The following is a 25,601-nucleotide window of genomic DNA, read 5'->3' as shown; positions in this document are numbered from 1 at the left end:
CACACACACACACACACACACACATATACACTGATATGCACACACTCATCCCCCATCCCTTTCCAAACGCCTTCGATGCTTGTTGCCTCCTGGGAACACGGCGGGTCTGAGCCCGCGCTGGATGGTAGCGCTGGGCAGGATGGCTGCTGTGTTTGCTTCGGATGACTCCTCACCCCCCACCCGACCCTGTGGCTGGTCACGTGCTCCATAATGTTGTGCTGTGGACATTTATGTGCTTTTCTGTGCAGAGGAGTTTTTTTGTTTCCTGTTCTCATGCTGTCCTCCCAGGAGCCCAGCATGAGCAGAGGTCTCTTTATTCCTCTTGTACTTTCCCATTGTAGTGTATATTTCAGTGTTTTTCTGTAACGCTACCGATCTCCGACCTGTATCCCCATGTGATGGGGGGGAAGGGGGGGTATGTGTCCTATTTCACTGCAGGGCAACCTGCACGTGGTGAATAAAGCCTTGATTGATTGAACAGGTTAGTGGTTTATGTTGCACACGTGAAACACGCAGCTAAATATCATTTATATCTATAAAGCATCGTTTCACAATATTAGTCCAGTTGTTTCGTTAAAATATGTAGAATTAAACTTTTTATCAAAAACCTAATTGTTCACTAATCATAAATTTATCTTAATCCACAGTCCTGCATACTGCATGACTCCAGTTTTCATCATCATCGTGGTTTATTTATATAGCACTTTAAAAACACACAAGGCCGAACAAAGTGCTGAACAATAGAAACATAATAGATACCATAAGAATAATAAATACGATAAAATAATAAACATAGCGAAAACAATAAAATATAAGTAAATACAAGTCAGTCAACCACTGAGTGAAAGCCAGTGAATAAAAATGTGTTTTCAATCTGGATTTAAAAACCAGCACTGATGTCGATCGCCTAATGTGAAGAGGAAGATTATTGCAAAGCTCAGGAGCCACGATAGAGAACGCTCGCTCTCCTCAGTGATTTGGGGACTGAGAGCAACAGCTGACCGGAGCGAACGAGTGGGGACGAAGAGCTTCAGCAGATCAGACAGATACGCAGGTGTTATTTAAAGAAACCAATAAAAGAAAGGAATCCTAAATTCAATTGGTTTTGTTTGTTTGTGGCAAACTGCATTACATCCTAATATGTCAAATAACATTAATAATAAAACTGATACCAGATAAATAAAATGGATTGATCGAATTTTAATGAAATAATGACTTTTTCACTGTTGAGCGTCGCTCAGCTGCTCACAGTGAATAATATCATTTATAGTTTGCTCTATAAAACAGCTCCACATGTTTCACTCGGCACAGTTTTTAAAACGATCTCTCAGGTTTGCTGAATATTCGTCTTTAGCTTATTTGTCAGACGTGCAGCAGGTGGATGAATTTCTGAGCTGATGTCTCTTCACCACATTCATGTTACTTTTCCAGGGTCAACGTGTCGCCGTGAACAGACCAACGTTAGCCAGATGGGACATTTAAAAGTTGTCAGCCAGATGTTAAAGTAAACAAGCAACAAAGCATCCAGAGAGAGATTTTATCTGATAGTTTCATGAAACAGCACAAATAGAGAAACGTGTTTCTATTTGTTGTACACACACATTTCTAACCTTATATTTAATGTTTGATGACTCTCAGAGTTCCCTGAGGGAGGCTGGTTCCTCTAAAGTCTGTGTGATGGTCAAATTTAGGATAGTGCCTGGAGCCCTCTTATAGCTGTGTGGAGATGCAGAGGGAACTGGAACTGTACGTTGTTGTCACATTGTTTATATAATGTGGTCTGGACATCAGCGGCCCTTCAACATCCACACATCCATCACTGAAACCTTAAAGTTTTATTAAAACTCCTCCCGTACTGGTTGGAACAGCTGGATCTCACCTCTCACACACACACACAATAAATGATTGTTGTTATGTTTATCATAAACCTAAATATCGTGCTACTGCTGTCAGTCCAGTATGTGTGGTTGGTTACCAACTGCTGATGGTTGCATTTATTATTCGCCTCGTCTGCTGCTCTAGTCGTTCATTCAGAAATATGATCGGTGGCTGTTTGTGTGTGTTTGTGTTTATAAGAAGTCTTTAGAACATCAAAGGAACAAATAATAACAATAGAACTGAATTACAAACACAATTACCAAGTAAATAAGTAATCAAACTTCAACTGACTGAACAGCGTTTCCTCTTCTGCTCTAAAGGGACATTTTACAGATAAACAGTGAACATCAGGGCAGCTTACCGTCCTGCTGTTTGTAACGGTGGGAGATGAAAACATTAGTGGGCTTCTCCACCCCCAAACTGAGAAACTCCACAGCCTGTTTCCCATACTTGTGAATCTTGAAGACCTCGTGTTTTAACCCAGTTCCATAAATGTAGTCCTCAAATATATCGATTCTGTACGGCTGGGAGATTCCTAAACATCCAGCAGAGAAAAGAGAGCAGATAAAATCAGGTTTCTGCAGCTTTGGGATTATAAAGTTTATATCCTGAGGTGCCCAGACGAAGGACGACTGTGTCGTGTAAGAGGATTGGTGCTAACAGACACTGTTTAGAACCTTAACCTTGTGCCACATAAAAGCAATGTTAATCTGGCAATTATTTGATAAATCAAGTTGAGAAAAACAAAGAGAAGCATGAAACGAATTTGTGTAGATGAAAGTTTTCCATTTGTGTTTACCGTGTCTGTCGCTGATTGTCACCAGAGGGTCCGAGCCATCCAATCTCATGCTCCCTATCTGCGAGAGCTCAGGATCAGCCCAGTAAATACGCTGGTTGAAATAATCAATGGCCAGCCCTGTGGGAGGATGAAGGTAAGAGATTCATTTACCTGACAAATTACACAGAGATCACTGTGGAGTCCCTCAGAGGAGGAGACCTTAAGGTCAGGACGGTTCCAGCACCAACGTTTCTCCGTCCGGTTGTTTCTATTCAACAGCTTGTGTTTAAAATCCTGAGAAAGGACGGCGCCTTTTGATCACGATGAGCTTTTTTACAATGCTACTGTTTCCCAGAAGTCTGACCGTATAATTGAGCACCAGGCTGCAGCATTTAAATAGCTGATGATGAATTCCTCTTTGTGTGACCAAGACAGATCATAGCATCCTTGAATTTAAGGAGGCCAAAGCAGCTCTTCAAAACTAGATCAGCACTAAGTGCTTCCCTACAGGCGTACAACACATCCCGAGCAGCTGTACGCTGCTGCGTGTGCGCTGATTTGGATGGATATATATATATATATATATATATATACATATATATATATATATATTAGGGGTGCAACGATATTCGTATCGATATTGAACCGTTCGATACAGTGCTTTCGGTTCGGTACGCATATGTATCGAACAATACAATTTTTTTCAATTTTTTTTTTTTTTTTTTGTGTCCCGTTTGGATCTATAGCCATCAGAATTGTTGTCTTGAGGCCAAGAAAGATGCCAAGAGGATTTATTTTAAGTGGATCATCATATTGGTCCATTTGATTGACCTTTATTATAATTATGAATTTATTTTATTTTCAGTTGCAAACGGGACAGACATGACTGTGGGATAGGACAGGGGGAAAGAATGAAAGAAAGAGAGGGAGAGAAAGAAAGAAAACCAAAGGGGAGAAAAAAAAAGAACAATACAAAATTTGTATTTTATTTTATCAACTTTCCTTCTGACGATGCTGTCTGTGTTGAGCGCTCAGTGAATCTGCATTTGACTACTCCGCCTAGGCTCGAGAGTGCAGCCTAGGCGGAGTAGTCGAATGCAGATTCACTGAGCGCTCAACACAGACAGCATGGTCAGAAGGAAGAGCGCAGGGCAAGCTAGCGAGACAGAAGTGGACCTCCCCCACCCTCATTCAGATCTGGCGTTTGGAATTATTTTGGTTTTCATGTGACGTATGACCCTGAAGGTAAGCGAGTCATGGACTAAAGTAAAACAGTATGTTGGATGTGCCATGCAATGCTCAATTACATGGGTGGGAGCTAGTGTGTTAGCGCAGTTAGCTCGTTAACGTGTTGGCCGTCTAGCCCCTCTGTATAGGGTAGCTCGTTAACGGAGATTTGCCGTGTTGTGGCGTTAAGGTTATTTCAACGAGATTAACCTGAAAGCACTAGTGGGAACACAACGAATATGACTGCACATTTACACCGACATCATCCTAGTGCAAAGACAAAAACAACAAGCATGCTACTAACTTTAGCCGAGTCATTTAGACAGCTGTTAGCACATGATTCTCCTTATGCTGCTGAGAATATAGCCCAGAAGAAGCGGATAGTATAGCTTTTATTTTGGAAAGAGACATTTCTCTGTAATAAACTCTCTTTTCCAAAGATGAGTGATTCCTCAATCAGATACAGGGCTTGCAATATCGCTAGCCCGACGTCCCGGGGCTAGCGATTTTTTCAGTCGGGCTACCAAAATCTATCTCTTACCTGCCCGTCGGGCTATTGTAGGAAAAATATATGTCAATGCTTTTGCATTCTTTCAGAAATGTAGCTGGGTAATTATGTCATTGGGTGAGCCACTGTCAATATGTGACATATTGAAATGTTTGAATTTGCGCTTGTTTTTTTGCTTTCACTTTGCAATCGTGCGAACTGTGTATAGAGAGCGACAGCACTGATCTGTGAGTGATGATAATTTGTGCACCAATTCCTCTGACATCGTCTTATTAATCGTTAGCTTACTATGCAAACATGACAAGTGAAATCTCCTGCAGCTTAAACATGTGAGAGGTTGATCGCGCAGAGAATCGCTGAGCTTATGTGAGTGCGGCAGGATATATATTTCACTACGATGACCTGGATGATTGAGAACCTTCACAGACAGATATATATTTCAGTTCTGCTGAGCCAAATAAGACAGGTCAGGGTGAAGAAGTGACAGCCAAAGAAAAGCTTACCACAAAACGGAGAAGTTATGACAAATCAGACTATAAGGCAAAAAGAAAGTGCAGCTTTATGGTTTCATGGACAAAAGAATTTCTGTGGCTGCAATATGACGAGCTAAAAAACAACATGCACAAGGGTTAGGGTTAAATTTAAAAACTGTACTTTTGTGTTAAAATATATATTTATAATTTTAATAAATGACAAATTAAAAAGGCATGAACATTTTTTTTTTGTATCGAAAAAATATCGAACCGTGACACCAAAGTACCGAACCGAACCGTGAATTTTGTGTATCGTTGCACCCCTAATATATATATATATATATATATATATATATATATATATATATATATATATATATCCATTTGATTCTTTAGAATAACAGACAGTCTACATGCGGAACTTTATTTCATATATAACTGCAAACGTCACGTGACGCTGCAGGCGAAACACATCGTGTGTGTAAGTGTTACACATGTTGGCAGAACATTGTTAGTTAATCAGGTATTTATTAGCTGCCTCAATAACAAACACGAGTTTATATTGAAGCTCTGCTATGTGGAATTTGCACGTTGTGCATCAAATGTGTGTTTACTGCACAAATAAAGAAGGTGCAGATATCAGCCCAACGACACCGTGCTGTGTTACTTTTTATCTTTATTTTTATGATCGTTCAATCATTTCAGTAACTGGAAATTAAATAGTTATTGAATAATTATTGATGGACAGGTATTGGCCAGAGATATCAGAACACACAAAGTCCATTCATAAAATTCACAACATTTCATATGACTTCAAAATTAATGATGAACTTTTTAAAAAATGTGGTTCAACAAAAGGAATAAACGAGCCACCCACCAGTGGGTCTCCTCAGGTTTTTGTCCAGCATCACTCTGCGCAGTGAGCCATCCATGGCTGATTCCTCGATCTGAGAATGATCACCGATCACGCTCCAGTACATCATTCTGCGAGGAACCAAAATCAGCTTCAACAAATATGCATTTATTTTACAGATACATGCTCAGTATCACAGCTACTGCAACCAGCACGTTTCTGTGTTGATGTCATGTTTTACAGTTATAATAATATTAAAAAGTAAACAGGTTATTTTTTAACACAGCGTCAGGAGCTGAGACGATGAGGAAAACCAAAGACTCGTTAGCAGAGCGACGTGTCACAGCTGTGCGCCGCTTTGTCGTTGTTGTAACACCTTTGTTGGAGCAGGTCTGGCGAGTTTAAGTGATGTAAGAGGAAATGTAACCGATTACTCTGCCGAGCGGAGCAGCTGAGTAATTAATAACATGCTACTGAGTATTATGTAATGTGAAATTGATTACGTTTTTGAAAACAGCGGCTCGTTACAGGATTAAATAATGGTGCTCTGGCAGAAACATCTGTGAAGTTGAATATTGTGTGATGTGTACTTACCCCCTGGTGGGGTTGACGGCGATGGCGTACGGCTCTCCAGATATATCAGTAATCAGGCGGGTGCAGTTCGGTCCTTTAAGTTGGCCCACATTTATGGAATATCGTAATTTAGTCCAGTGGGCTGTGTAATAACTAAACCAGTGCATCCGGGAGTGATCGGTCCAATAAATGTTTCCTGTAATCCAGTCAGCAGAAATATCTCGGGGTCGCCGGAAGTCTGAGCACTGCAACCGATAAGAGTCACACCGTCAGGCGCTCGTGCACATGCTGATTCAAAGTGAGACGTAGCGGTGCAGTATACGAAACTAAAACACGGATCATTTTTAAACACATTTTCTTCCTAATAAGCACAAAATTAAAATACAATAAAAAATACTCACAATATTTCTGACATTTGTTTTGCTCTGACTTCTTTCCAAATTGTCTTTGTAAAAAATCCCACCAGGGTTGAACTGGGTCGCCCAGATAAACTTTTGGTGGTGAAACAGAACATCCATCCCAATGATTCGGGCGTTGTCCTCAATGTGCGTGGGCAGCCTGTATCCGAGGCTCTGGTTAAAGGGATACAGGAAGCTGCGGATCTCGGTGTCGTTGGACACGTAGAACACTCGTTCCTCCGGTCCTGCCGGTGAGTCGTTCACGTGTTAAAAGGTAAAACCATTCATTAAAACGACTCACGTCCACAGAGAGGTCACCACAGTGGATACACTCAGTTTTCTTAGCATACCTCTTGCTACACAGTTGCCGTTGATCTCCTTAAAATTCCGGTCACATGAGCATTTATAGGACCCTTTAGTGTTCGCGCAGTAATGAGGACAAGCGTCAAACTGCAGACATTCATTTATCTCTGCAAAGAAGTACAGCCTCATTTATGATGCTGCAAATGTAGAGTTTTCCACGTAACTGTGTGCATGTATGACATTTACAAACACGTTATAAAGTCACAGCAATCGCTTCCATTAAGACCGTTTATTTCCCCAGTTTTACTGAGGTTTGACTCACAAACTCACCTGTTGACACCTGGCAGGTTTTATCAGGACTAAACTCGCTCAAAATGAACAACAGGCACCAGCCAGCTTCCTCTAAACTAACTGAAGGAACAGATACGTAATAAGTAAATATGTAAAATGCTCTTAAGTTTATTTTTATAGCACATTTCAGTCAGTTTCATGTAAAACGCCACTAAAGTAAAAGAAATGCGCAACAATGATGCAGTAAAATACAGAAAAACAAATAAAATAAGTCAATAAAAACAACAACAGCTAAGGCCGTCAGTGTGTGTTAAAAGCCAGACCATAGAAACTACATGACACACGGTTACCTTCACACTGGCCCGTCTTCTGATTCCTCTTGAAGCCAGGTTTGCACTGACATATAGAATTAGCATTTGTCTGGTTGCAGACGGCGTCCTCTCCACACGGATTGGTTTTCTTTCCACATACATCTCCACTGGAAACTACAAATAAAGGCAGATTACACATCAGCCCTGCTGGGCTCCTCCTTTCAGGTGCAAAAGCCAAAGGAGCATCTCCATCTTTTACAAAGCACACTGCAGGCGCGGGCGCACATGTATTAGCATAAATAACAAAACAAAACGAGGATAGCTTCGCTTTCTGATAACGCCGCGGTAACATTTGGTGCTTTTCATCTCACCGACGGCTCCTTTGACGTGTCCGCTGAAGTCAGCTTGTGCCGTACTTACATGCCTTGCAGTCTTGCTCATCTGAGCCGCCGTCCCCGCAGTCGCTGAACAGGTCGCACTGCAGCTGGATCGGGACGCAGCGGCGGTTACTGCAGGAAAACTCGGTCTTCCCACAGGGCCGAGGTCTTCCAGCCACGACCTCTGCTTCAGTGCACACAGACCGAGAGCCGACATCAGCTCATGAGAAACAGCCTGTCCAGTCACCTGCGCTTGACTTAGCTGAACACTTTGAAATCATCATGAAGTCCGTTTAGTGTTTACTACTTTGAAGCGACGTCCCGGAGTCTCTTTATTTGCCGGCAGGTCGTTTTGCAAGTGTTTGAAATAAATCAGAGAAAGAGCTTTTTGACTGTATCTGTTAATTATTCAAACTAAAAACTGTTGAGGTGTTTCACACGTTTTGCTTTTGTCCTCAGAGAACATAAGCAAAAGTTTGCCATCCTCCTCCAATAACAGACAGAGATAAAGAATATCACACAGCGATGAAGCTGCGGATGAAGAGATTATTAGGATTAAGCTCAGATTGAACAGAAGGATAGAAGCGGAAGCACAGAATTCTTAGAGGTAATGAAGTGATGGAGGAGATGGATCAGTGATGGAAGCAGAGAGGGAGATGAGAGAGCGATGGAGGAGAGCAGAGATGCGTCCTCTCCTTCCTGTCTGGGATTATTCACACAAAGCTGTGTGGAGGAAACAGGCTGGGAGCGCTCGTGTGTTTGAAAAGCATTTTCACTTTCACCACAAAAATCTGCAGGAATAAATTGTAAACTGTGTTAAGTGCACCAAACGTGGCTCCCGTTTAACATGCAGTCACAGTCCTTTTTCTGCCTTTCAGATTCCTCTGCAGCACATTTAGACTCCTGGTACTCGAGCTAAAGTTCAAAACCTGTGTTTGCAGGTTTGCAGTGCACGAGCACACAGCCTCACACGGTGTAGGACCAACAAGCCTCCTGCTCTGCAGAATGTTCAACGTTCGGTTATTTTAGTTAAACAGCATGAGAGAGAAAAAGAAATCTCTGTCATTCAACAACTAAGCAGACGCTGCTTCATTGTTGGTGCTTCTTTTTCTCCCAACTCCAATTATCATCCTCACAGAACGAAACAAGGACGGCTGCATCAGGGGCGCTTTTAACCTTCTGCACTTAATTTGATGAATAAAGAGTCGTTGAACTTTCACACTAATACCGCTCGAGGCATCGTTAGACCCGTGCTGGTGCGGTTTGCGCTCACCACACTCTTCTTCGTCCGAGTTGTCGCCGCAGTCGTCCACTTTGTTGCAGACCTGGTCCGTGCGCAGACACACGTGATCGTTTCGACAGCGGAACGGCCTCGTGGGGGGGCAGGGAAGCTTCGCTGGAGGACAAAAGACACAAACGGCTAATGGAGGTGTCCTTCAGTGGAACTATAAATAAATTAATAAGAGCATCAAATCTTTTATGAAAAGACAACGAAACGTTCCCTCTCGGGAGATCGAAAAGCAGAGGTCTATAAAATATGCATCGTCTGCTTCAAAGGAAATTCTTGAGAGTGACAATCTCAACCCACCACACATGTCCGCGTCCTCGTCAGAGTTGTCTCCGCAATCATCCTTGCCGTCGCACACCCACGTGTGGAGTTTGCATAAGGTGTTGTTGCAAATGAATTCATCAGCTCGGCAGAAGAAGGCTGCTGCAATCGAAGAGTGCAACGAGACTTTTAGCGCCGCGAACACGCCAACGGTAAAAACAGTGCATTCAAAGGAGAACAGGAGTCACAAATGGCCCATTACAGGATTCTAGTAACAGATGCTTCTACATGATGATCCTGACAATGTGGATCATTCCCACCAACACCAGCAGAACCTGCTTCTCTTCCTGTCTCTCCTCCCGTCTCAGAGTCGTCTTCCTCTCTGCTGTTTCGGCCCTTTTATCATTAAATGCTGTGCAGCCGCTCAAATCAATTCTCTGTTCAGTTATACAAATGAGACTTTTTTACCTTCAGACATCACGCTGACACCTACCCTGGCCGCAGTTTTCTTCATCGCTGTGGTCCATGCAGTCCAGCACGTCGTCGCAGCGCCAGCGCCGAGGGATGCAGTGGGCCCGATTCAGACACAGGAACTCGTCTTCTCTGCACTCCTTCACACAGCCGATCTGTTAGCAAAGACGCAGGCGCAGCCAGCAGGCGTTCTCATCAACACAAAGACAGGACAGAGGGAGCAGCACTGCAGAACCATGAAGGTTTATGTCACCGCAGCCACGCGAGCACAAAAGATGCTAAATGTTTTTAGTTCAGGAGCCTTTTTATCTCGAGGACCTCGACCCAACATATGCACAACTCTGCATAGAACCATATCTCTTAGTACGTGCTCCTCAATGAGCGCAACAAACCCTCAAGGATGAGCTGGGAAAAGGTCACGCGTATGCCACAAAGTCATGAGAGCGTTTATGCCATCTGGCTGCAGACTGCACAGTAACACAGACGGACATATTAAAGGCTTCAATCATTTCACTCCAGAACAAAGAAGTAAGAGAGTTAAACATAGAAATACAGTTTTAGTCTCTCTCTGCTGCTTAACTCATAAAGACACCATTCACTCCTTTTCTCTGCTCATTTGTCTATTTTCATCTTCATGGCCACAAACTGGGAAACTGTACAGTTCAAATTTAAAAACAGAGTCTAATGATTTGAAAATTATGTTGTTGCAACAGTACAACATGTGTTTTGTTTTTTAATTTGATGGCAGCAAAAAGCTTCAGTAAAGCTGAAACTGCACATTTTTCAAATGTTTGTGAGCAACACTTCGGCTAAACCATCGTCCTGCTTTGTCCTGAGATGAGTTGAGCTCATCTCACGCAAACACAAACCATCAAGTCTAGAAAAAGCACCGATTGGTCCTCGGTTCATGCATGAAAAGCAGCTTTCTGATTACTTAGTACTGCAACACTATGCTACTACAGTTTAAGGGGGATTCTCTGACCTCATCCGAGCCGTCCAGGCAGTTGTCGTGTCCGTCGCAGCGCAGGCTGGCCGACACGCAGCCGCCGCTGGTGCACACGTACTCGTTGACCGAGCAGGACGGCACAACTGCAGAAGAGAAGAGTGTTACAGGGGGATTTGTGAGACTGTGGTTGGTTGGAGACAGCAGTGACCTCACAGAGTGCACTCTGAGCTATTCACAGTGGACAAAAAGAAAATGTTTCTTTGACCTACAAAAGAATAATAACTATAAATTGAATTCTTCACACTTGCAATACAAACAATGTTGTGGACAACAAAGGTTGCACAAAGGAGGACGGCTCTGTGGTTCAGTGTGTGGTGGGAGCTTTCTTCACCTGTTTCCTGGCAGGTTTTTTCATCTTCACCCATCTTGCAATCTTCCTGCCCGTCACACAGCCACTTCATCGAGATGCACAGGTTGTTGTGACAGCGAAACTGGTCATCTGAGCAGTGTGCCTCACAGCCTTTCTGCAATTAAACACAGCGAAAAACATCAAGGACACGTCCAGCGTCCAGCAGCCGGACTGTTTCCTGCTCAGCCCCCTGCTGGGCGGAAACAGAAAACGACATCATACATAGTAAAACAGCTCACGCAGAGGAGTTTGACACAATCGGTCACAATGAAGGAACGCAGCGAAGGGCTGACAAACGGTCACATGAACGCAACCGTTGTTCTAACACAAGCCGACCTACACTGCTGGAACCGCGCAGCGCCCCCGCCGCCACGTGCACGCTGTGGCTCAGGAGGCGAAGCGCGTCTTCAATCTGTGTCTGTGAGCACAGAGTGAGGACTACACGTGTGGTTTCAGAGAAGAGCTGTTTAAATGTGCATGTGGTTTATAGTGCAGAGCACTTTAAGTGATCGATACGAATACAAAGCTGTATAAATGCAGTCCATTACAAACTAACGATGTAACCGCTGTTAAATACTATTTCCAGAGCAAAGTCTGGTGCTCAGTGAGGCTTGAAAGGGACCAACAGGTGACGAGGTTTTTAGAAAGTATTTCAAATAGCGTTTAAAAAATGATTTACATTGATTCCAAAGCAGCCGGCAGCCTCTCCGAATGAGAAATAAATAAAAACAGAAATAAAGCCTCAGAGTTTTATCCCGATGGGACTGAAAATAGATGCATGCACTTTTCTTAAAAGCAGCTAAACTTCATGATGCATTGAATCCAGCATGAATGCAGCCAGCATTGTTCTTCTACGTAAACACAGGTGGCTCCTGTGAATGACTGACTTTAATAATAACTGCTGATTGAAGGGAAACTTTCTCTCCTCAAACTATTTGACTGCACTGACCCACAAAGCTGGCGCCGGGGAGCCACATAATAAAGGGTTAATTAGGGTTGCACTGGTTTGCATGGAGGAGGATTATATGTAAAAATTGCTGTGCAAATGTTGAACAGAGCAATAAATTAACACGAATAATGAATGGTAATAACAAGGCTTTGTCCTTGAATTATGCATCGTTATCACTGATGGAGCATTTTTATATGAATCCCACAAAAATCTCTTTACGCCATGAAATGCCAGATAAAGCCACATTTAAGTTCTTCACACATTACAAGAGTGTAAAATTATAACAACTTTATGGACAAAACAGGCCGTCTTTGTGCTGCTGAAAGGCACGGGGAGGATTAGGATTTACAAAAGGCGATGCTTCCTGTCCAGCATTGTTTTGGAATATAGCGACCATGACGAGGAGATTTGGATCAGCGCGGTGAATTATGCCCACAATGGGATTATTTTCTTTGCAGGCGCCAATATAGCCATCTAATTCCAGTTCTCTTTTCCAATTTGGATATTTAATGCGTGCTTGTGCTGCATGCTCAGATAGTGACAGACATTTTCCAGGGATCAATTGCAGACTAAATTACACTATCCATATGCTATAATTTGGCTCATGTACACTGTGATTTGTACGCGTTAAGCCTCTGTGTCCTTTTGTGTGTGTCTACAATAGCACATTTATGTGACCTGTAATTTTTATGTTACTTATTATTGACCCGCATCATTTGACAGCATTAGCACTGATATGATGCATAGGGACCACTCACGCCTTGTTAGCAGCTCAATTTATAATGACTGTTATACATGAACTGATAATTAATTCAAATTCAGTGTGTTCATATTTTACTATATTTACAAACAATGAACTGATAATTAATAACGCCTGGTGTAATTACACTATTAAGGTAAATAATACAGTAAACGTGTGTTTATTGATTTCAGTGGTTTTTGTGCTAAAACTACGTTTGATGCATGGCTGATTAGCACGCTCTGAAGGCGCACGTACTCCATATATGTGGTTAATAATTAATGACTACCAGATGTTATTGCTGCGTAATAATAAAGGTTTCACTGGTGGCATCCGTTTAGAGTCACAGCAGTAAACCAGGCGGCAAACAAAACTACAGCTGGAAATAAAAGTGAACAGAGGATCAGTCCTCATACGCTCGCACCTTAAAAGTCCATTAAAACAAATGATATAAACTTCTAGTAACTTTATAAATATGTAACTGACCGATGCAGTTTAGCCTAAAACAGCGTGATTATTCATTTACAAATATTGACACATTAGTCCGTTTCTAATGTCGAGAGCGGCGGGACAGAGATGGGTTCACGTCTCCCAACGATCGGCTTCATCTGACTCAGCGTTTTGAGTTTTTACATATTTTGATGTTTATGGTTTATGTTTAATTTCTATTATGCCGAGGTTGCTGTTACGGGTCATTGTTTCTTAGACGTGTTTCATGTCTGCGTGGTCATGTCTGTATCTCATTACGTTTCCTGTTTTATTTTGAAGAGGTCTGGTGTCCCATGTTCGTGGTGTTTAGTTTCACTCCCCTGTGGCGTCATTATGTTTGTTCTAATCAGCTGTTTCCCTTCATCACCTCCTGTGTGTGTTTACACTCGTTCCTCGCTCGATCGCCTGCTTTGTTCCCGGGTTTACAGACACATGTCAGGTCTTCAGGTTTCTAGGTTCCTGTTCTTGTTCTAGGGTTTTTATATTTAGCTTATTTTAGGTTATTGTTTACCTGCTGCTTTCAGTTAATATTAAGTCTGTTTGCACTCTTTGTTTCATCTGCATTTGGATCCACTCTCCACACAGTCTGCCTCAACCTGTGACAAAATCGTCTGAACATCCAGCCTTCTGTGCTAAAAGTGAGCTTTTCCATCTTTGCTGAGATACAATCAAAGTATAGTTGTGATTAGTGTGTTAAATGTAGATGAGTTTGTGTGTGTAGATGCAGACCAAGTTTGACCTTGATGTGTGTGGGTGGCCACAGGAATGTGTCAACAGCCCATGGTTTAGGTTTGTATATATATAGGTTTGAATGGTTAAATTCATAATTAATATGTGACTGTGCTGACAGTTAATTATGCTTAATACTGATCAGAATATAACCAGGTGTATCAGCGTTGCACTGCCTGCTGGGCAACACCCACAGCATCAGGGTTAGCACTTTTTTAACAGCTGATCCTGACTTCCTGTATTAGGTTGTTGGTCGCTCAGAATAAAACCAATGTCTGTTGTTTCCTCATTTTATGAACAACAAAAAGAAAAACAAACTAAATACATGAATGTTTCATAGCATAACGTTAATATGAACCTCATCTGAATTATCCAAGCAGTCGTAGTCTCCGTCGCAGCGGAATCGGGAGGAGATGCAGTCTCCGTTGGCACAGGCAAAGTCCTTGTGGTTACAGGTGACGGGCTCTGAGTAGGAAGAAGACACAAAATCAACCATGTGATTCTTTCCCAGCGTCACTCTCAGCAAACTGTCATCAGCCAAACGCTGCGTGTTTAGGATCACACGCTAATGCCTCGGCAAAACCGCCGTTTTATCTAATTAGAGTCATTTTGTATTAGAAGTGGATGAACTGGCTGATCAAGATGTAAATGCATTCATTTCTACGCTGACAACAAGCAGAGCAGCTCTCTGAAGCCAACAATCTTGTATTTGCCGTTTAGTGCAAGTCTGTCCCCGAGGACGATATTAGGACGCAGCTAAACAGCTGCATCACATCCTCCGCCTGGGCCTCCCCCCGTTATCGTGGACTCTTAGCTAACTCTGGTGTGTGTTACGAGCTGTGCTGTAACCCAGACTCCCAGCAGGCATTGCAGCAAAATCTGATTTGCAGCCTCTCTATTGTCTCCGAGTCCACCTGTTTAATTCTGCACCGTCCAACACTTGACTGGCTTTTATTTGCATTTTAAGTGACATTAATAGGTTTGGAGAATAAGCATCTAATAAATCGCACACATTATGCACACTCAGCAAAGGCGCACGTCTAATGTGCAGACAAAAGCCTTCCCCTCACGCAGGCAGACACCAGGAAATTTAACAAGCTGGGTTTCCGGCATCATTTCAAACGGAAATAAAAAGTTTTCTCCCAAAAGTGATGATGAATATCCAAACAAGTCAAAAGAAGAAAGAACGTGTGGCTCACAGAGAAACAGCACAGAGCTTTCCTCAGATGGGCCTGGATGGTTTGCATGTGTGTGTGTTGGAGAGAGGTGTGGCTGAGTCGCCGGGAGCAGCAGTCAGCTGTCCTCAGAGAACTGCATTTCTTCTGACCCTCTGGGATTCAAACGACCTCTGACTAGGGCTGCTCAATTAATCGAATTGTAATCACGATTACGATCTGGGCTTTCAACGATCATTAAAAATGACTGAGCCGATTATTAGCCCCTCCCTCGTGCGTTACTCTCGCGCTGCTCCGTGTGGCAAATCGAGCGCACCTCTCTGCATTTCGAACACGCGTCACAACAATTAAGAGCAGCGGTCTCCAACCTTTTTTGTGCCACGGACTGGTTTATGCCCGACAATATTTTCACGGACCGGCCTTTAAGGTGTCGCGGATAAATACAACAAAATAAAACCAGTACTGGTACCGAAAAAAAGAAGATTTATTCATAACACACGTGGAAAGACCCAGGAAAACCGAGTAAACGATAAAAATGATAACAAAATAACACTGAAAACCGATAAAAACCCTGAAAACCAGACATTTCACACCTGAGCCTCAACTCTCGCGGCCCGGTACCAAACGACTCACGGACCGGTACCGGTCCGAGGCCCGGGGGTTGGGGACCGCTGATTAAGAGGACCCGAGGGAAGCTGGGAAAGCTAAGCAGAAGTTATTTGGAGAGGAGAGTGACTGCTGTTGGTTGAAAAGAGGTAAAAAACTTCAGTGGTGTGGAAACATTATGGGCTCAGTCAGACGTGGATCAAGTAGACACAGTGTGTAAACTTTGCTACAGTGTAGCTGCACCACAGAGCAACACTGCAAAGCTCACTAAACACAGATGTTTACATTTTTCATTTGTTTCTTATATTGCAAACATTTGCACTGTTATCAGTATTTGCACTGTTTTATATTATTTTTTAAAGTCATTATTCAACACATTGTTATTGTTAAATAAATATCGTCAAATAATCGAGATCTCAATGTCAGTGAAAATAATCGTGATTATCATTTTTGCCATAATCAAGCAGCCCTACCTCTGACCTGAGGCTCCAGTACAGACAGCTGGTACTGGTGTACTGGTCCCAAATAGCTCTCTACAGGTGTCACTGTCCCAGTTACCCTCAGGATATATAGCCCTGCCTTTTCTTTGTGCTTGGTTGCATTCTCTGCATGTGCTGCTTGGTGTTTGTGCAAGTCTCTGTGCCTTTCTTTGGATTTGATCCCAGGCTGTGAGAGTTTACTCTTTCTGGATTATAATGTTTATTGTGTTTTCGGACTTTGTGCTTCTGGGAGTTTTGTGAGCGCTGAGTTCTCTGCCTCCTGCGTCTGGATCCTCTAAATCTACGATCCACACAGCGAAGGATGAGGACAGGTCGTTCCACGACACCTCGGGTTAAGGTCAAGCCCCAGTGGCAGCAGACCACACGAGAGCTGGATGGGCGACCAGCTCTCGTGTCATTAAGTTCACCTTGATAATAAAAAATAAAAAGCGTGCTCTCACCCTCAGAGAAATGTAGTCTTAGATTACAGACGGAGATCGATGAACCTGCACAGCTGACTGTGAGAGCACAACGTCCTCAACACATTTCCATTTTGCAATTTAAAACAAAGCTTTAAAACCGCTGCTGGTGATGGATGACCTCTGAGAGATGTGAGCGGTCCGTCCGCTCGGCGTCCTGCTCATTCGAGTCGCTCCTCTCGTGGATTACAAAACTCCTTCAAGCTTCTCGATGATCGTAACATTTCCAGGTCATCAGGAAGCAAAGCTGCCCACAAACCTGCTCCACAGGTCAGATTTGATTATTTGTGCGGCGTTTTCTTTGTTTTAAACTTTAATCGCAGCTTCCTGTGTGACCTGCCTGAAGAACACTGCCTCTCCAGCTCTGTCCTTTTGGGAACTTTAGATGTGCCTGAGGTTCCTTCATGGCTCTGTCGTTTCCTTTATTGTTTCCTCATAACGGGATAAAGATTTAATACCTGTAGGACTGTCTGCAGGTATTCTGATGTTTCTCTTGATGTCTTTCTCACAAGTTTCCAGCGTGCATGTTGTGCTGTCGGTATGATCTTTGCAGGCAGCCTGCTACTAGCGAGAGTACTCTTGAAACTCTGCCATGAGGAGACAGTTGGAGCTAATATGGATTGATGAACACTCGGGTCTTTAGAAATGCTTCTGTAGGCTTTTCCAGCATCGCCATAATTCTTCTTCTGACATCCAAAAAAAGTAGTTGACATCAAAGCCATGATTTATACCAACACGGAGCAGACTGAGTAACCACACAGTCATGCTTTCATTCAAAGGAGGGGACATCTTTGCATTGCATGCTTTCATTTTGATCTCTGGCACACCTGAAAGCACAGCTCAGCTGTTAGCGTTCAGGCTCACTTAGCTTCTCAGTTATTTCTGCTGCGTTCAACAAGGAGTCAGAGCTACAGCTTTAACATTAAGTTACTATTCTGTAAATGTTCACGATCTTAGCTGTGAAACTGTAGAAGAACTGTAGTCAGGTACTCACTGCAGTTCTCCTCGTCCGAGTTGTCTCCACAGTCGTTCTGGCTGTCGCACCTCCAGTGGTCGGGGATGCAGTTGTTATTCTCGCAGCGGAATTCATGAGGTCCGCAGGTCTTTTCATCTTTTCCATCAGGAGCAAACAAACACTAAGATGAAAATGGCTTCAAAGAGCATGAATATTAATACTGCGCTCGCTATCACATTTTCAACCTGCAATCACGGCTTCCTCAGGGTTTCCCGACGCCGAGTTCAAAACACGGTGCACACTCAAGAGGCGAGCGAACCCGACTGTGCCACCGACCCCAACAAACGTGTGACAGGAAGTTGGGCAAAACCGAACGTTCTGTGAGAAAACACCGGCGACAGCTGCCGAACGATGCGGCTTTAGTCGGAAACCGAACTCGCCGTGTTTCACTTCCTCTGAGACGTAACGCGAGCCACGACTAACTCTGATATGTTTGGATCTGTCAGAAGCTTCGACAGATACAAACACTCGTTTCACCAGAGCAGGAAACGGATCCACGGGTTGTCGTCACGAAACGTCTCAGCAGGCAGTCGCTGAAATATTCAAAGATAGGGAAGCAGTTCAGAGGTGTAGGCTTAAAATGCCTCCCACACATGCAATAAACAGCCTTTGAGAGTTTAACCGAGTGTCGACTCTTCTTTCATTTACTTTTTTGTTGGTTTTTGGGACGACTGTGTGCGTTCGTCGATATGAACGGCAGCTCGCAGTTCAGAAACGATGGAGGGCCGAGAGTTTGAGCCTGAAATGAAAGCAGACGTCTCGCCGTTAAACCTTAATGGCCAGAGCAAAAATTACTCAAAATAGCTGCATTTTTTTTTAAAAGAGGAACAGATGCGCTGACATTTCCTCCACTGATGCTTCCTCAGAATGGCTTTCCAAAGTCAAACCGAGAGCTCCTTTTTAAAAAAGTCATTTCTGTGCAGACACCATCAGGGATAATGGCCAAGGTAACGCTGTTATCAGTTAGGGAAGAGATGTGTCAAAAGAGGAGGGTGACACATTCTGCCTGGATCTCTTTCCAACACGACAGCAGGAGGAGAGAATCAGGAGGGAAAGCTGAGTGCAGCAGCAGAGGACACGAGGCAGACGTTCATTAGGAAGCGGCTCAGTCACTTACAGCATATAAAAGATGTGACACGAGGAAAAGAAGCAATATTTTCTTGTTAAGTCGGAGCTCATTACCAAGTTAACAAGCAAAACTTCCTTAAAAAGTCTCAGTAATTCAAAGTGAAATTACATTAGCTGCTGATGGAGCCCACCACGCTCCGAAGTGGTGAAAAGTGCTCAGATGCCACCGAGGAGGCTGAGAGGCTAAAGCCATCAGTGACGTATACAAAGTGGCAAAACATTAATTGGGCGTTACTTCAGGGTGCCTCAAGCTGACATGAAAAGCAGGGAAGCTGGAAATGAAACAAAGTGTAATTACAATCCGCTGCGGAGACGTTTGAGGCGTCGAAGCACGAAGGCACGACGAAGAGGAGGATAAGCAGAGCGCTGCTCACTCTCATCCAGGACGATCACCTGTGTCATCGCAGGGCGACGGCACCTGATGACGACTAACGCAGGAAATGATGCAACGCGCAACGTTTCAGAGCTGCAGCCAGAGGCAGATGGTGCAGTTTTATTTAACTTGTATATGTATGCAGCCACGAGCGAGGCATCTCTGCTGTGTGTGCTGCTGAGCTTTGTAGCAGGCTGCTGTCATTTGCACATAATTTAATAAAGGTAAACACAGACGGTTGTGCGTAACGACACCGAGGCCCTGCTACAATCACGACGCGTCCAGCTGCCTGCAGATGGCCCGATGGACGCTGCTGCAGCAGTGAATGAGAAGCTTTTCATGCATCACAAAGCAGCTGTGCAGGAATTTATAGATCATCACAGACAATTCCTCCTCTCACATATTTTTACAGTGAAATCAAAGTGAATACTGGCTGATAGGTGAACAAGTTAAATGGAGAATTTGCATTTTAGGCATTACTCCAAGTAGTGACGCACTATTGTCAGCACAAAGCCATCCTGAATGAGCACAAAACTCGTAAACGCAGGTCACCGTAAATCCCCTGTAACGCTCTGCAGACAGCAGCAACGCCTGTTTCATGAGGTCACCATGAGGTCTGGAAAATATCACAGCGTTTACAGGGAACTGTTCCCAGGACGGCATTTGACAGATTGACAGTAGCTCAATTTCAAGTTTATAGGACAGCAAAGATTTTATTTTGTCGTTTTATTGACGTCTATTATTCGCTCGCGGTTTAAAGCGGAACACAACGCCGTCCTTTCAGATCTGCAAATTAAATTAGAAGCTTGATGAGAACTGATTATCATTTCCCTCAAAAGGGAGCCGAGTCGTGATTGATTAAGATTCAGAGACAAAAGCGATGAGATGAATAAGAAAGATGCATTCGAGTGCAGACAAAACGCGGCTAAAAGAGCAGCTGTCAGCTTTCATCATCTGTCACGAGGAAGCAAATGTTTAATCTTCGATAATTTCAGAAGCACCGTTTCTGGTTTTTCATTTATTTCCTCTTTTCAAAGGCACGTCATGCAGATTTCACAGCGCTGCATTTACCTGCCCCGGCCCTGCCCTGGGCTTCCAGCGCGCCACTGACAACACACCCACTTTGATTTTGTAATTGTGAGCTGATATTCAAGCGTAACGTCGGCACGCCGAGGTCGTGAAGCTCAGCTCTTACTAACAACGGGGACGGCGTCTTTCTCGCTCGGCCCGAGTTAAAAAACAACTAGAAGCAGCGAGTGAGAGCGAGCGAGGCCGAGTGAAAAACTGCGGTTAACTCACCGCAGTCCGCCTCGTCCGACCCATCTGCACAGTCAGGGTCCTCGTCACAAACCCACAGTTTGGAAATGCAGTGCATGGAGGCTTTGCACTGGAACTGGTCTGGGGAGCAGGTGCTTTCAGCTACGGAGGGAATGAAGTCGTGTGAAAAGGAGAAAGTAATCCAGACATCTTATGATATTATATTTGTAGAAGAAGCTGCAGAAAAGGAAAAAAAATGTAGTGCTTCAATAACATCTCCTTCACACACATTTTGAATCTAGCGAGGTAGCAGCCGCCTCTTGTTACAGAGCCTGACATTGTTTCAAACGGCATTTTAATATCAGCGGTGTCACGTTCCTCACAAAAGAGTATTCAAAACCATTCTGATGAGTTACATCACTGCAGAGAAAATCTCTTCTTATCCTCTGCGTGATTCAATATCTAATCTCTTTCCACAGAAACAGGTCATAACAAGGGTTGTCTGTGGAATACTTAATGAAGACTATGTAAAGTTAACGGCTTCATATATTCTGTCCAAGCACAGAAACGCACTAACTGCACTGGAAAAAGTGATTTTTTTAATCAGTTAGATTATACCTCTAAACCAGAGACGCCAAAGTCCTTAAACCGTCTTGTTTTTCAGCGTTAGGACGCTGGTCAAGTGAGGGATGCATGTAAGCTTCCCCCAGTCTAACATCCTGATTAAGCCATTCAAGACAATGAGTCTAAACGTAATGACGCTCACGGCAGTCTGTCTCGTCCTCTCCGTCGCCGCAGTCGTCCTGGCCGTTGCAGCGCAGGTTAAGAGGGATGCACTTCTGTTTGCCCGTGCACTTGAACTGGCCCGACAGGCAGATGTACGTCTCTGAATTAGAGCAAAGAAAGAAGCAAGAAGTCAGTTTCAGACTGAGTGGCAGTAACTCAGCAGACAACAGGTCAGTTTATCAAAACAGCTTTAATTATGAAGCAAAGACTAAAAAAAGAGTGATTTTATTAATGATTACGTCTATAAAACGACACGAGCTGATGGTGACAGTTTGTCAACAATGACAAACACAAACACTGTGAGGCTGAACGCAGCAGAGGCCTGAAAGTGCTGTTAACGAATAACGAGTGATTTATCACAACAGTTTTAGCTCATTTTCTGGTGACCGACTAAACTAATCGCCTGATTAAGTCATTATTTCAGTGCTAATAAGTAGCAGCCAAACACACAAAGGAAACAATGCTGCCAGGTAACGAGCGACACGGGAGCGCCGTTTCCATCCTCACCACAGTTGGCTTCGTCCGTGTTGTCGCCGCAGTCGTTCTCGCCGTCACAGATGAAGGGTGGAAGAGCACAAAGGCCGGTGCCGCACTGAAAACGCCCAGGCTGACATTTGAATTCAGCTGTTGAGGAAACACGGTTCAGTCTATAAACAGTAGCAGCTTAACTGTAGCAGGCTCTGTGACCCGAGTGTCCTTATGGCCAAATCAATGTTGCTATTGCTCAAAGCTCACTAAAATAATGAGGCTGGCTTCCTCTGGTTTAGTGCGGCTCTAAAGCAACCTTGAAACAGCACGGCACTCACGGCAGTCGGCGGGCTCGTCGGAGCCGTCCCCACAGTCGTCCACGGTGTCGCACTTCCACCAGAAAGGGATGCACTCGTCTGTGCCGCAGCGGAACTTTCAAAAGCAAAACACAGAGTTTAAAGTCAGCGCGAACAGTCGGCGCTTCAAAGCAGACGTTTCCTCGGCCCCGAGGTGCACGAGGGAAGCTTACGACGCTCAAGCAATTTGTCTTCAGGGGAAAATCCTGATCAGGACAGAAGGAGGAGGGGGGAAGAGTAACGCTCACCTGACTGGACATGCAGTTGGAGAGGCAGGTTTTGTTGTCGGCCGCCAAATAAAAATTCGTGGGACAGGCACATTTGTGTTCCCCGCCGGGGGACAGGAGACACAGGTGGCTGCATCCTCCATTCGCAATCTGACACTGGTGCTTGGGAACTACAGAGGAGACAGAAGCATGTGAGCGAGTTCAAACCGGAGGACAGAACGAACACGAGCGCCAGATGGACTTCATACCTTCGGGCTGGCGCAGGGAGTGGTAGACCTTGATGGATTTGATGGCTTGCCAGGAGTTGAGGAGCTCGATCCCTTGAGCGCCGGTTGTCTTGTGAGCACGTCGCAGAGATTTGGACTTCCCGTCAGTCCAGTAGACAAAGTCCTCAAACAAAGTCAGCGCCATTACTCCCTGGATGTGATCGTAGGACACTGGAACGGGACGAATAACCACAGCGGACCTCAATTACACTCTGTCCTACTCTGCATAGCAACCGCGGTGCCGCTAATCCTGTAACAGCTGCACTCATGTAACACAGTGTGAATAATGATCACATACCAGTGAAAACAATCTCCTCATTTAACTTTCATTGAGAAGATAAGCAGCTGTTCTTTAACCGAGCGACACCTTCGTCTCACCTTTGCGTCTCTGGGCGCCATCCATGGTGGCAAACAGGATGTGGTTGTCGTCGGCCCAGTAGAGCCTCTTGTTGGTGTAATCGATGGTGAGAGCTGTGGGGCTGTAGATCTCTGTGTCAATGATAACCGTCTGCCCTCGGCCGTCCATGCCGATGCGCCCGATGTGAGGAGGATCGCAGCAGTCTACCCAGAAGATGTACCTGGTCAGAAGGAGAGCACGGTTCAAAGAGCTGCTGTCATGAGGCAGCAGCTTCTATTGGCGTGGTAGCGTAGCGCACACGGTGATGAATGACGGCCATAAAAGGGTTTTACAAAGATTCAGATAAAGAATAATCAATAATTACATTCAACGGGAGAACAAAAAAGCGGGTGTGCAAGACACAAATGCATCTTCCAATTTCAACTTAATGTGAGATCATAAAAGAGCCTAACTGAAAACGTGAGAGCGGATCTCTGTGAAGCTGCGACGATCCTTCTAAGCAGGGACGCATTAAAGTGCAGCCACCACATGCTTACCCCGTCTGGGGGTCCAGAGCGAGATCTGTCGGGTTCTTGAGGCCCGAGCTGATCAGCACCGTAGGGTAGAGCCCGTTGGCTTTGGACACTTCCATCGTTTTCTTTTCTGCGTCGCACCAGTACAGATTTTTTCCGATCCAGTCCACGGCTAAGGCACTGGGAACCGCTGTTCTGTGGACTATCTGGGAGCAGAGATTGAGAAGAATTAATTTCGGTGCATAGGTTTGTCTGGCGCATATCTTAGAAGTCATTAACATTTTCTTTCATGGATGAATGTCAAGAAATATATTGGATTTCAGCTGAACTGGCGCGCACTATTGATAGGCCGGTGCTGTCAGATTTAATAGAAATAGAAAGAAGAATTGTGCCACTAAGAAGCCTAAATCCCTCACACGCCCTTCCACAATAGGGAGATATTTGCCCTCAGAAAGGCTTCATCCTCCTCTTCTTCAGGACACATTAAACTGTTCTATTGTATTTAACAACTGTACACATCCAGAAGTAAAATTAGTGCTATTGTGGTTAGTAGGACAGATTTGTTTTAGTGTTTGACTGAGAAATGCAGCATCATTAACGGGCAGCAGAATCTGAGTTTAATGAACAAAACAGAAAGTGCATATCTGCAGCTACAGAACACTGATGGGCTTTTAAATGACCTGCACATACATCACTGTATTCATTTCAGAAGGTGATAGAATCTGCAAAATTAGGACATCCAGCAAGTATGATGGCTTTAAAACGTGCTTCCTTTATTATGGCCTTGATGAGTTCACAGCCCGGCTTTGTGTTTGTTCAGAGAACAGTGTACTCGGTGTACTCGGTGTACCTAACGGTTGCATATTTAATGGGGCTCGGGGTCCTGGTATCACCTGCTCTGCACCACATCACCTCCCATAGACTCTGTGAAACTAGTGCTTCTTAAGAAAGCCACAGTAGTTGATATAAATCTTCACGGTGTGTGAGCTGTGTGAGGAAAATCATGCCTGATGTTAAACTGCGGCATATCTACAGATGTTTTATTGAGTCAGTACTGCAGTGTGTAACAGGGCGCAACACTGTTAAAAGCAGTTCAGCAGTGATGACTTGCTCTACTTATGCTATAGGAGGTGAATGCAGAGAAATGATCCTTCAACTCTATGCAAACCAACAATTAATGTCACAGCTGCACTTTTCTATTTGCCATCAAATGCATGCATGTGTAAGTGCAGCAGCGTGCAGCAGCAGCAGCTCCAAAATCTGAAATGTTCTAATAAAGCAAAGCAATGCAAACATCTCTGAAAAGCAGAGAAAACCACAGAAAACGCTTCTGCTCAACAGTCTCGCCCTCCTCGTGTGGCCAACCGTTACTATGAGGACTGGATATCAGTGACTCTTTTAATTAACCTGATGTGAGACGCTCCTGTATCTGTGTCTCAGACACTTTGTCCTCTTGCTAAGCGGTGGCAGTGGCTCAAGCTCACAGAGTGAAAGTAATTGAGCTGAATAAGCCTAATGCCCCACGCAGTTATTTTAATGAGAAGTGGCACGGGGCGCTCAGCGGGTGTTCTGCTTAAATCCCAGTGTCCATTGTGCGGACTTCAATCTCGTGGCCCGCGCGAAACCTCGGCCATGACACAAAAAACTCCATTGTATCATTACGCCCGCTGCATTCATCTAAAAGCCACTGATGATATTCCCATTATCACTAACATGCATTAATTTCTGTTAAACAAACAGGTCATCGAGTGCTGACAGAAAAAGAAAAACGCTGCTAAGGATAAAAAATAACCAGCATCATCTTAGCAGTGATAATGAGCCACTTAAGCAACATGCAATGACTCATCTTCCAAATAGAGAAAGGT

The 25,601-nt window shown here is 44.1% G+C and overlaps 1 protein-coding gene across 1 annotated transcript in view; it reads right to left on the bottom strand.

The window, feature by feature from the left end:
- The window catches only part of lrp1bb (low density lipoprotein receptor-related protein 1Bb), a 201,462-nt gene that overhangs the window by 21,290 nt on the left and 154,571 nt on the right, over positions 1 to 25,601 (bottom strand). Inside the window, exons 59-81 of the mRNA XM_085435115.1 lie at positions 23,761 to 23,942; positions 23,245 to 23,444; positions 22,849 to 23,037; positions 22,622 to 22,770; positions 22,356 to 22,449; positions 22,057 to 22,173; positions 21,530 to 21,649; positions 20,806 to 20,925; positions 17,985 to 18,101; positions 14,610 to 14,716; positions 11,328 to 11,460; positions 10,973 to 11,079; positions 10,013 to 10,145; positions 9,559 to 9,681; positions 9,244 to 9,366; positions 8,014 to 8,157; positions 7,633 to 7,767; positions 7,039 to 7,158; positions 6,692 to 6,933; positions 6,312 to 6,535; positions 5,742 to 5,848; positions 2,678 to 2,794; positions 2,240 to 2,413 (exon numbers count right to left, since the gene is read on the bottom strand). Of these exons, the coding sequence (XP_085291241.1) occupies positions 2,240 to 2,413; positions 2,678 to 2,794; positions 5,742 to 5,848; positions 6,312 to 6,535; positions 6,692 to 6,933; positions 7,039 to 7,158; positions 7,633 to 7,767; positions 8,014 to 8,157; positions 9,244 to 9,366; positions 9,559 to 9,681; positions 10,013 to 10,145; positions 10,973 to 11,079; positions 11,328 to 11,460; positions 14,610 to 14,716; positions 17,985 to 18,101; positions 20,806 to 20,925; positions 21,530 to 21,649; positions 22,057 to 22,173; positions 22,356 to 22,449; positions 22,622 to 22,770; positions 22,849 to 23,037; positions 23,245 to 23,444; positions 23,761 to 23,942 (3,277 nt within the window). The remainder of the gene's footprint in view (positions 1 to 2,239; positions 2,414 to 2,677; positions 2,795 to 5,741; positions 5,849 to 6,311; positions 6,536 to 6,691; positions 6,934 to 7,038; positions 7,159 to 7,632; positions 7,768 to 8,013; positions 8,158 to 9,243; positions 9,367 to 9,558; positions 9,682 to 10,012; positions 10,146 to 10,972; positions 11,080 to 11,327; positions 11,461 to 14,609; positions 14,717 to 17,984; positions 18,102 to 20,805; positions 20,926 to 21,529; positions 21,650 to 22,056; positions 22,174 to 22,355; positions 22,450 to 22,621; positions 22,771 to 22,848; positions 23,038 to 23,244; positions 23,445 to 23,760; positions 23,943 to 25,601) is intronic.

Source organism: Copadichromis virginalis, linkage group LG16 (genome assembly GCF_057382275.1).
Source record: "Copadichromis virginalis isolate Kocher_CV1m ecotype Utaka linkage group LG16, C_Virginalis_male_GT1.1, whole genome shotgun sequence".
Lineage (NCBI taxonomy): Eukaryota > Metazoa > Chordata > Actinopteri > Cichliformes > Cichlidae > Copadichromis > Copadichromis virginalis.
The sequence above is the reverse complement of the archived record's forward strand: the minus strand, read 5'-3'. Positions and strand labels throughout refer to the sequence as shown.